A 12,227-nucleotide genomic window follows, 5' to 3' on the forward strand; every position below is an offset into this window, starting at 1 on the left:
GTCCTGTAGATGAGTTAAACACACAACTTTTTAAGAAGGGTTTAAGTGAATCAGATGACTAACACAGAACTTATTCCAGGTCAAGAATTTGGCAGAAAACAAATTGACAGTTGGAATGGAAAAAAAGTAGGAATGGAACTACAATTACAACACATTACAGTATAACCATGGCACTGTTAAATACCAGGAACTAATTAAATCTTTTCCATGGTAAAAACGCCACTTTTCCTAAAATTAGAGCTATGTGATTACTGAAAAAGCTAAGAGGAGGATACATACAAGAGATTCCTGTTTCCTTTTTAAAGTTATTTTCAGATTTTAGCAATATATGCTGCTTGGGGAAAGAATATGAGAAAGAAGGGAAGAGGCAGTGAGAAAACAGATAAAACAAAACCCCAGAAAATTCACATCATGACTAATTAAGCTTTTGGAAAATATTACAAAGATGTACCTAACAAACTTAACTATTAAGTGTAGGATTCTGAAAGCTTTGAGCCAACTTTTATGTGAAATAATAAATACTGCTGCTCAACTCAAAGTAACTTAAAAATTCTATGACAAGCTAATGATTTATAATAATATTTGGAATGATTTATAATATATGATTTATAATTCTATGATAAACTTAATCGACAATTTAGATAATCCACCAGCAATCAGGAACTGAAGGCTTCTCTTCAGTGAGGTAGAGACCTGAGTTGACACGTGTATCAGTGTATGAAGTCCCAGAATAACTGTCTCATGAGACACATACATAAGTGGCCTCTCCTCATGCAAGGGAAAGAGAGGATGTTTCCTGTAACTTAACTTTAAGGGTTAATTGACTAATACATTTCACATTAAACCAAAAATTGCCACAGAGGACTGACAGAAAAATGAAAGATTTCAGTCAGATGTAGCGCCTGAAGCAAACACTGAACTTTCTGCTTCAGATAACCCCAGCATCTGCGTATCTACCACTGAGAAAATGAGTACGTCAGTTTTGGGTCACATAAAGGGAAAAAAAATCTGAGAAATTCTCATGTTACCACTCTGCAATGCTTGAGCTTAATATTTTTCTCAATCAAAGAAGCAGATTCCAGATCTGAGAAATGACAGAGAAAACCACATTCCATTAGATTTTCTGTGATGAAGAAAAAAACAAATTCAAAGGCAAATAAAGAAGGAATAGTTTCATGTGGTTCAATGAGTCTCTCCAAATGCACAGTGTGAATAAACCTGGAAATACTTGAAATTGTTTAAATTTAAACATCTTGTCAACAAAATAGAAGAAAATATATTTCAGAAAAAAAGAGCGTGTCATGGATTTTTGGCTCCTTATGTTCTCAAAACTCCAGGAACAAACCTACTGCCTATACCTCTCTACTCAGCTGAAAACTTACAGTATTATTTGATAAAGTTTGGATGGGGGTTCCACAGCCCATCCCCTCATTGTATTTTCTCACCGTGTTTAACCTGACTTCAGCTTTACTTTTGCTATTTTTTTTGGATACTTCTGGCCAGCACTTAATAGATTTGACTAGACAGCTTCCATACATAGAAAATATTGTTTAACCTAAATGGCAGAATTTCAGTAAAGCAAAAGAAAGAACATTTCAAAAGGAACAAAGAGTCCATATGTGTTTATTTTTCTCAGTGCCTTACTCCAAGAGATGAAAAACAATTCTGAATTCTTCGGAGTCTCCTGTTATGCTCCTAAAAAGATGTCTCAGCCAGCTTGTTTTGCTAAAAGGAAAGCTTGGACAACTGCCTTTTGCAGATTCCAGAGAGGGAATTTTAAACATTGCTTATGTCCTTGTTATGGATTGTTTGGTTTACAACACCAGCAAAAGGAATCCTGTAACTTTGGCAGAAGTCTGTAAACAGTGTCTTCACATTTGATCTGAGAGATATTCCATCCATACCTCTTCTACTACTTTTCTGGCATGCCTCTTGGACTGCATGTAGTTGTCCCTGCCCATGGCAGAGGGGTTAGAACTAGATGATCTTAACATCTCTTCCAACCCAAGCCATTCTACAAGTCCATAATTCTATGAAAATTAATGCAATTCAGTGCAAATTTACAGTACCTTCATCTGGACAGTTAGGCGGGCAGTTCCATATGGAGCACACTTCCCTTTTCAAGGGCTTAAAATCAGAGACAGTCATGGACTAACGCTCACATACATGGAGCAGCAGTTCCAAACATTTGAAGAGAAATAAATGCACTTGTGCAGATCAACTGCATTTCCCAACACATTTAATACTCAAAATAATGAGAATGAGGTGTCTGAATGTATTATACATGTCCATGAATTAAGGAAACCCTGTTGACTCAATGATGATTCAACATTAAAACTCCCCAAGTCAATGTGAAAGCTGGTCAGGTGGAAAGCCTAGCTCTTGGAAAAGTAAATGCTAGGCTCCTACCTCAGGTGCTCTTAATTACTGTGGGATCCATTCACTGTGTTAGATGCACAGTATTAATCAGAACAAAACTATTGTAGTGCCTAATGGAGTTGTGAATTACAGTTTTCTGATTGATGGATAGATTACATGGGATTAGTCCTAATCAGATACTTTAAATAATGAGAATCTCTCCATCCAGCATGGAACTAAGCCACACAAGACTGTGCTTCCCCCAAATCTCAGCAGAGTTTGGATAGGGAAGAACACAAATTAAGTAAATTACTGTAAAAGAATTTTTTAGTTTCATTGGTTCACTTAATACATAAAATAAGCATTGGTCTAACTTCATAGTTAGTGCAAAGATATAAACTTCAATTCAGTGCAAAATTAAACAGAAAAATTTGGCAGTTTAAAAGTGTCTGTGTTCATTCCTTCCATGTTTTAGACATCCTCCAAATCTTGTTGTTATTACATTTCACTAGACAAGTGAACAGTTTAGTTTTATACATCTGAGTCCATATTCTATTTAAATGCTTAGCAATATATTTATTAAAAAGAAATTTAATTGTCTGAAAGCATAATTTCGATCCCTTTATTTATCACAGAATCTCTTTGTAAATACGTCCATTTATTTTAATGGCAGGGCTTTACTTTCTCAAGTATCAAAAATGAGGATGGATAATAAATATATAAAACTGTGCTCTTAATGTTCATGCAAACCACATACGCATAAATTGCATAGCTGCTAAAAACTCTGTAAAAAATAACAACCTATTTAAAAATATTTCCTTTAAAGTAATTGTCTACATTTAATATTTAAGCCTTAGGGAAAAATTAAAGCAACAACACTTTTACTGCGTAACATTCTCATAAAACATTGATGAGCACTTCCCTTCTGATAAGACAGCATTCATCAGGAATTTACTGCATAAAGGTACTAGATGATCAAGGGACAAAGAAAATCATGTCCATAAAGATGACAAAGATGCTGATTAAAAAATAAAAATAAAAACCCAAGAAAATCATCAACAGATTTTAAAATGAGCATTAGTGTTGCCCTATATAGTCTTCATATGTTTTTGAAGATACTGACATCTCTCTAGTCCTGTTTTTTACCTTTACTTTTTTCTACCAATCTAAATCTATTCTTTATGCATTTCCAAATCAGATGCATAGAGCACTCCCAAGCAAGCAAAAGGAAGGAATCAGATCAAAGACAATAAAGCGTGACAGAGAAAGGCAGAGCTAGCTCATAATAATAAAACACAGGAAAACAATCCACTTTTTATCAGTTTGCATGGTGCATGGATTGTAGAGGGAGATGATATTCAGATACTATTATGGAATTAAAATATGGTAGGAGGCTTGAAAAAGCAGAGAGAAAAAAACTCACATTTTACTTGAATATGTACAATCACTATACATACTTTTTTAGTACTGAAGTGCCATAGATAAAAATAGAGCAGTACAGAAAGTAACTCTCTTGTAAAATTAAAGAATTTCACTATGATATAGAACGACTTTTTCGTAATTAAAACACTGTAGAGAATGATATACCTACATTTTGAGATGTATAAGAATCAACTTCAAGTGATTAATCTGAATTAGTTTTATCAGCTTAATTTTAGTTAATGATTCCTGTTTCCTAAGAGTTTCCTTCAGAATCAATCAAAAGAAGTGAGTCTACTCACAGACAGATATACTGCTCTAAATAAGCAAACATTAGTAAGTCTTCAATCATTACCTTTATATGCAAAAATAAGCCCTTCCCCTTTAATAAAATGTATAACTGCAAATACAAATTTAGCCAAAGAGTCAGATGAGTGAGATATTCACAAAGAATGGGATAAAGCTAAATCCTAGGGTTTTCGTTTCTTTGCTTGCTTGCTTGTTTTGTTTTCCCCAGAATAACACAGTGGGTTTCAGGCATTGGCAGGCATTGGCTTTAACATTTTATTCGCTTTCTGGTATTGTGTAGATATGTTGCTTGAACTAGTTTCATATGAGGTAGTTTCAGGTCTTGGGGAACGAATGATTGAGCAAATTATTCTTGTTAAAATTGTATATTTGAATGAGCCCCACAGTTTAATCATTACAATTATATTGAAACATGGGTCAGCTGTTGCTAATTTTTAGTAAAACAATATTAAATAAAAAAAAAGTAATGATGTCTTGATGATTTTTAATGGTGAAGTCATCACAGGATAGTAGCAGAGCACTAAAATTCTCTAGTGACATCGTTCACAAAGTTACAAGTAGTAACTGCCATCTATAAGAAACTGCAGAGGAATTTTGGTCATTACCTCCTGAGGCTGGTAAGGTCCATTTGATCGACGTTTTTGTTTTTGATCATCAACTATACTTTTGTGAATATTTTTTAATGATATTGAATAAGTACACGTAAAGATTTTTAACAAGGCAGTGTGGCTAACTCGAGAGTGTAGAGACACCTGTAATTTCCGATTGCTTCAGAAAATTCAGGTTCCACACAAGGGAGCATGACAAACTTAGAAAAGTGTAGAATCATAAAATACAAGATGAAATATCACCAAAGACAGTGATAAACGCAGAATTATTTCCACGCAGAAATGCAGAAAAGGCAGTGGACCTAAAGGCAAGATATGAAATGCATTAAAAAGATATGAAAAGAAGGCATAACAGAGCTCCATGGACATTTAAAACCAATCTGAGGATGGAAATGACAATGATGATTAAAACTGAAGGCAGAAAAAAGAGCTAACCTTTTTATGGGTTCACAATGTTCTCTGTACTCTTGCTTGTAATCATACTCTAGGGTGGCAATCAGTCATGAGGAATGTCCAAAAACAGTAACATCTACCATAAGGGAAGTTATTCCATTCATGCTGTGTGATGAGCCTTTTCCATGATCCATAATTAATTTCTTCTACATCAAAAGTACTCAAATTATACTACACTAGTGTTTAAACACAGTGAGACTCATAAACCTTAAGAATGACAATGCAACCACAGTTAAATAAAAGGAATTTTAAATATAAGATAGATTAATGTTTATTTCAAACACTGGGTTGAATATATTGAAAAGTAATAATCAACAAATGCAAGTCTATGGAGAGGCCACATATTCCGTCTTTTTTTATAATGAGAAGCTAAAATAATTTATCAGACTGCTTCTCAAAAATCACTGCTTATTTCTCCTTCTTGCTGCTTCTTCTTAGCTCTTACCTTCCAGACTCAAATGTGAACCATGTAGAATCACGTCCGTATCTCCTCAAAGAGCTCAGAGGCCACATGACCAACTTGACCTTGGCATTGTGGATGTCCCAGAGATAGATGTTTTCATGTGTGATCTGCATTGTACATTCCCCATAGATATCTAAATTTGGTGTAGGCATAAGATACACATTGAATCGTTCTGGAAAAAAAAGACACAACAAAACATAGAGTAAGGCACTGTCAGTTAAAGTAAGATTCTACACTGGGAAAAAAAATAAAGTCTTTAGTTACAGATGATTCATAAATCAAGGCCAAATTTCTAGACTTGAACAGAGGTGAGGATCCACTGATGTCAAAGAAGCCTTGCTAGTGTACATGAGAGGAGTTAAGAGGAGAATCTTCTTCATTTCATTTTCATTATAAATAATGCAGCAGACTGACATATCTTTCACAGATGATCTGCGTAGTCCTTCTTGACATACATCCCCAGCAACTTAACTGAAGTCCTTTATTCTCACATTAAGGTCCATGACTCTTGGCAAATCAAAATACACAATGACTTGAACTCTGGTAGAGGTTCCTCTCTCAAAGAATAGAACTATAGGTATCTTGGCAAAACATGCATGTACAACCATTGCCCCTTAGAAAAACTGTCCTTGAAATCACAAACCCAGGTTTGCTTATTGAAACTTGTTAATAATTACAATAATTAATTCTTTGTGTTCAGTTTGTATTTATTTGCCAAACTCACTATCATTTGTCAAATTAATAGCATTTTTAATCATCTGTTGCTTTCTTGAAAAATCTGATTCAACACGATATATTGTTATGGTCATGACATCAATTGCTATCAGCTGCAATTCCACTGCAGAGCGCACTCATTGCAGTAAGAGGTCAAGGGCATTAACAGTTTTCTGAAGTGTCTGAATTGCATGTGATTTAATAAGCAACGCAAAAACTATCCTTAAAAAAAAAAAAGAGAAAAAAAGAAAAAATGCAAGATTATCTCAACCAACATTAACTCATATGGAAGGAAGTAAACTGCAGTAATAACAAGAGAATTTTAAATAAAAATGCATTTTTCTTTGAAAAATGACTAATGTTTCCATGAGTTGCTTCTACAAAGAATGAAAAAACACAGTTAAATTTCAGGTTGTACAGTTGGAAGTGCTAGCCTATATTTTAACTCTAAAGGCACTGAAATCTTAGAGCTTAACAGCATAATTAAGGAGAGTGCAGCTGATCCACAACTTCTCACAATTTCTTTTCATTTTTGAAATAAGATAGAAATGTAAAATGTCAATGCTACTGCACTGAAGGGTGTTGACAAGAGGTAAGAACAATTTAAAGTACGAGCATAAGCAATGCTCATTCAATAAACAGTACTGAAAAAATATACTTTAAAGGGATACTTGATAGGAAAATTGTCTCCAATTACTTAATAAATGAATGACAATTTGGTTTGGAACACTTTTAATCCACTATTTGCACTGAATTTTGTCATGGTGTCCTCATAAAAATTAGTAAGGTATTTGAAGTAATCAGAAAAGGAATAAAATGGGAGACATTTATCATAACAGTCAAAATTAGCTGCAGCTTCCCATTGTGTTTAACATTGAATATCACAGACATTATGTCTCCATTTTTTAAACATATGATACATATATACTTTTCTAACAAATCAGTGAAAATATTGCAAATAAGTGAGTTAATATAAAATATGTTAGAAGTGTGTGTGTAAGTATGTGTGTGTGTGTGTCAATAAAGTAGCAAAAGTTTGGCTGAGGAATTAATGGAAGCAGGGAACTGCTGGGTGAGCAGTAAGAATTGCCATCCCGCATAGCTATAAGTAAACTTGTCATCCTCAACGTTATTCTGTTTCAGTCAATTTAATTTTGTGCTATTAATGATTCCCCAATTGATTAATTCAGTCTCACAGCCATTCAACCTCTTCTCCCAGCCTCTGTTTCTCATTAATCACACTAATGGGTGTTAGCCCTAAAAGTTTCATTTTGTGACTAAGGTCCCAAGTATGAAACTCCCAATGTTTTGTAAAAGTCTTCTGACACAGTGCAACTAAATTAGCAGGTGCTGCAGAGATCACTGCAAAGAATTTCGTCTGACCCTCAGAGAAGTGTGTTGGGCACAGGCCTAACCTAATTCCCACTGAAGTAAATGGAAAGACTTACATGGGAGTATGGGTCAATGACCGCATTGGGAAGGGGATGGTGGAGAATGAGTTAACATACATTGCAATGGAACTATATCGGTGTGTGTACATATATACATATATACAGTATCCATATGTCATTGTGGTGGCCATGCAAAAATGCCTAGGAGCTACGCAGGTGTGCTTTTATCATATATTAAGCTACAGTTTTGCATTGCCATGCTGGTACTTCTTTTTACTTACCTCCTCTACTTGAGAGAAAGATACAGATGACCAACATATCAGTTGGTTCTCTCAGCCTTCCCTTTACATTACAGGAAATCACACAACGTGTCTAGGAGCAAACAGGGCTACTATATGAGAATGGAAATCTTTCCCTGTCTTCTCTGACAGAGTGCCTCAGACAGTAGAGAAATTGGAAAGGTACAATTATTTTCAGAAGTCAATGTTAAACTGTTGTGTTGAAGGCACAGAATATTTCAACCTGTTTTAGAAGTTACCAGGATTCTCATGACATGCTCAACTTCTCTGAGTTGTTTGAGGATATTATTGAATGAAGGATATTCAGGACACATAGTATCCCTAAAGTGTCAGCAGACATTTGCTGACTTTGCATGGGAGGTCTCTGTCTAAGGTGAGGTGTCATGGATTAGAGAGAGTATGTCTGATTAAACTAAACATCAGCTGCAGGGCAAAATGTAGCACCCTTGGAACTTGCTCAAATTGGTAAGAAAAGCAAGCGTGCAAACATATGTGCTGGAGAAGATTGAGGATGGATATATTTTCTTTTGAAACAAAAACCTACTAATACTTTTGAGTAGCGTGAAATTGAAGACATGGAAAGATGTGGATACTATTACCTGATTTTAGGAATTTAAATGCTGGGTCCAATTTTTCCATTTCAGGAAATATTTGAACAGGTATCTAGGTAATGGTATTATAATCATTCAGTTTATAGAGGTAAGTTTTGGCCTTAAACACATCCAGGCAAGAACAAAAATTCAAAGGCTAGATTTGGGAATCCCAGATGAATTCTGTCACCAGATCTTCTGAATCATATTGAATATCATATTTAGCTTCTCTGTGGATCAGTCATCATCTTCATATGCGTGGGATGAGACAGCAACATTTTATTGAGTAGTAAGATTAAAAAAATAGACATTAATGAGGGACCTAGAAAATAGGCATATGAAAGAAACACAAAAAGTAAATACTATCCTTTGTGACAAGTCTGAGACTAAGCAGGAGCAATTCCTCAGCATTCAGCATCACTATCCTCCTCCCTTCTCTAAAACTGGTGAGAGTAAAGTTCAGGGAGTGGCAGAGCCAGGAAGAGAAAAAAAGGTGACATATTGCTGCACTTATTATTCCACTCTTTTCAATGTTACTGATCTTTCCCATCTCCTTGAATAAGCAGAGCACCGCTTCATCATACACTCTGAGCATGTAAAGGTGTTTAGCATTTGGGCTTTGGCAAGAATATGACCTTTAATAACGTTTTCCAGAGCACAGGACCATAAGAGTCTTTGTTAAAATGGGAATATTGACAGAGATGGAGACTTGACATCCACTCTGAAATGCTCTCAGTCTTCCAGCTCAAAGTCCAGATGTACTAGGGAGGCAAAATGATTGTGAGGCCAAATGATCCTGGTTCTAGCTATTTTATCACTGGATTCCTTTGCCTAAATCACCCCAGTTGAAAAGCTGATCAGATAACATTGCAATCTTGCAATCTAGATGCTTTGTTTCATTTCAGTTTTAATGCGAGGAGAAAAGTACTTATGGAAGGAGGTTGTCAGGTTGGTGGGATATATACAAGAGGCTTTAAAAGCAAACATTCTGTTTCTATCTGGAAGAAACTCCTTCTCTATCTATGAAACTTCTGCTGCTAACCATCTTTAGCTAATTTTCGGGTGGAAAGAGAGCTCCAAGTCTTGAAGTCACAGCATTTTATGCTCGTTCATACATCAGGTCTATTAGAAGGATTCCCTCTTGCTTTACACAGTGAGGAACCAGGATTTCAGAATCCATTTTACCCTTTTGCTTATAGCCATTCTGCTTTGCTTCTGTTAAAAATGTATGGAAATATTTATTAACATCTCAACGAAAATACAAAGACTACCATGAATAAATTATTTTAAATTGTTTCACTGATAAGTAGTAACATAGAGAAGAATCTGAAAACTCACTGGATTAACCAGCTATTAAAACTGTAAACACCTTTATTTTCTGAATAAAGCTGGCTAAGTTTGGTTTATTTTTTTTAAAAAAAACTAAAGTATTAGAATAGATTAAGGGTAGCAGAAGATGAATAAAAAACATGTAAAATGCCTTTATCACAAACAGGGATTCTACAGACCCTAGAAAATGCCTGAAAACTAGTCAGCTATGTGAACGTAATTACAAAGTCTCTATGCTCTGGCTGTAGTTTGTAATCTCGATATGCAGCATAAAGAACTAACTTGTAATCCTCTTCTGAGGATTCAAGGATGTTGTCACTATGAAAAGCTACATTTTTACTAACCATAATGAGTTTCTTGTAATTAACACCCAGGAAGCAAGGCTGCTGTACTGTGGAATCTTTTTAAACAAAAGGAAAAGAAAGCAAAACAAATCCTATGAAAAAGAGGAAAAACTTTGCAAAGGAAGTGATTTTATGAGATATTAATTTAAATATTAGGCAGGGAGTAAAACTAAATCATCAATTACCTTTTATAGTTTTCCACACTTCTGAAATCAAAATTAGCTTTATAATGCATTAAAAAAAAACAGCCAAAGCACCAGTTAACACATAATAGAAAAGCATTATACTGACATCACAGGCATGGCACCTGACAATAAATGAGCTACAGCAGCAAAAGATGGAACGGGACTTTTTTTAGCTTAAAAATTTGCATTTTTACATTTGCCTATTTTCTTCATAAATTTTAATACAATATGATTTAGTACAAGTGTTCAGTTATTTTATTGTTACTATTTCATTTTTAAAATAGATAAGAATAGTTTTCACCAAAGAGAAGCACCTGCTCTTAAAGAGTGAATTTAGTAGCACTGTCTACACATAATGCTTTTTTTAACCAGTATTGTCTTGAATATTCTGGTTTCTTTTTCACAGTAAACATAGTCTGTCATTGTATACTGTCCCTTTAAATGACTTCTTTCTAATTACTTCCTTTTATAAAGTATGAAAAAACAGTGACACATTGGAAACAGTGATATTTTGAAAAAAAACATGAAGGTGAACAAATACTATATATGATGACAACTAGGTAGATAAATTTATTATCATAGGATCATAAAATTGTTTGAATTGGAAGGCACCTTAAAGTTCATCTAGTTCCAACCCCCCTGCCATGGGCAGGGACACCTTCCACTTGCTCAAAGCATCATCCAACCGAGCCTTAATAATTCCAGTGAGGGGGTAGTCACAACTTCTCTGGGCAAATGTGTCTCACCACCCTTAGAGTGAAGAATTTCTTCCTTAGATCTAATCTAAAACTACCCTCTTTCCATTTAAATCCATTGCCAATTAAAAAAAAAAAAAAAGAGATTTGTTAGATTTGTTTTTGTTGTTATGTTTTGGGATGTCCTACAAATGCTTCCAAATGTATTGAGAGCTGGAAAGCAAGCTTCCAATTCTTCCAAATGAAGACAGCACTGGTGGCTGCTATAGGCCTGAGGAACGCAAACAAATCATTTAGATTTGCAGGAAAGGGAAGGTAAAATGGTTTGAGAGTAACAGAAGCTTCATTTCAAATCTCACTTTTATTGCAATCTGCGTATCATTGCAAACTAGCAGCCATTAGTTGCGAGCTTTAAATTTAAAAGGAAACCACCTAAGGGTCATTTTCCACAGTGGAGTTTACACAGTAACACTTGCAGTAATACATCTTGGAAGCAATAACAGAGACGAAATCCAGTGAGAAGTTTTCTGTTACTGATGTGCTTTGCACAGGAATTGCTTATGTGTTTCCTCTATTCTGCAAGACTCAACAGCTAGAGGTCTCTGCTATAAGCAGTGCAGATCTATAGTTTAGGTCTTTTAGCTATCACCACTGCAGAATTGCTCAGTGCTGGAGGGTCAAGCAACAGTGTAATCACAACAAAATAGATCTCACTAGCATTTACTGAATAACTCAGAACTATAAAAGAATGTGTCTTTCGGATCACTGCACTACTGTAAATTTTTATCTTCAAGTGACAGAAATACCCGATGAATGTATGGCCTTCTAGTCATGACATTTGCACACCAAACACAAATTTTGCCAGCCTTTGGAACAAGCTGTTTTGGAAACCATATTGTTGCATTCATGTCACAAAGGCTCAAGTGCCTTCCCTTCTGAAATCGAAAGCTCATCTCAGGAGTACCACAAGAGAGAGAGCAGAAGGATAAACAGGATCAGACTTAACAAAAAGAGATGTTAGAAAAATTATATTATTGTATTATTATACAAATTACATGTTTTCCTTGCCA

General features: G+C 35.0%; 1 protein-coding gene across 1 annotated transcript in view; it reads right to left on the reverse strand.

The window, feature by feature from the left end:
* Positions 1-12,227, reverse strand: part of DOK6 (docking protein 6) — a 268,991-nt gene that overhangs the window by 89,588 nt on the left and 167,176 nt on the right. Inside the window, exon 5 of the mRNA XM_086609178.1 lies at positions 5,593-5,782. Coding sequence (XP_086465304.1) covers positions 5,593-5,782 — 190 coding nt within the window. The remainder of the gene's footprint in view (positions 1-5,592; positions 5,783-12,227) is intronic.

Source organism: Tauraco erythrolophus, chromosome 3 (genome assembly GCF_009769465.1).
Source record: "Tauraco erythrolophus isolate bTauEry1 chromosome 3, bTauEry1.pri, whole genome shotgun sequence".
NCBI lineage: Eukaryota > Metazoa > Chordata > Aves > Musophagiformes > Musophagidae > Tauraco > Tauraco erythrolophus.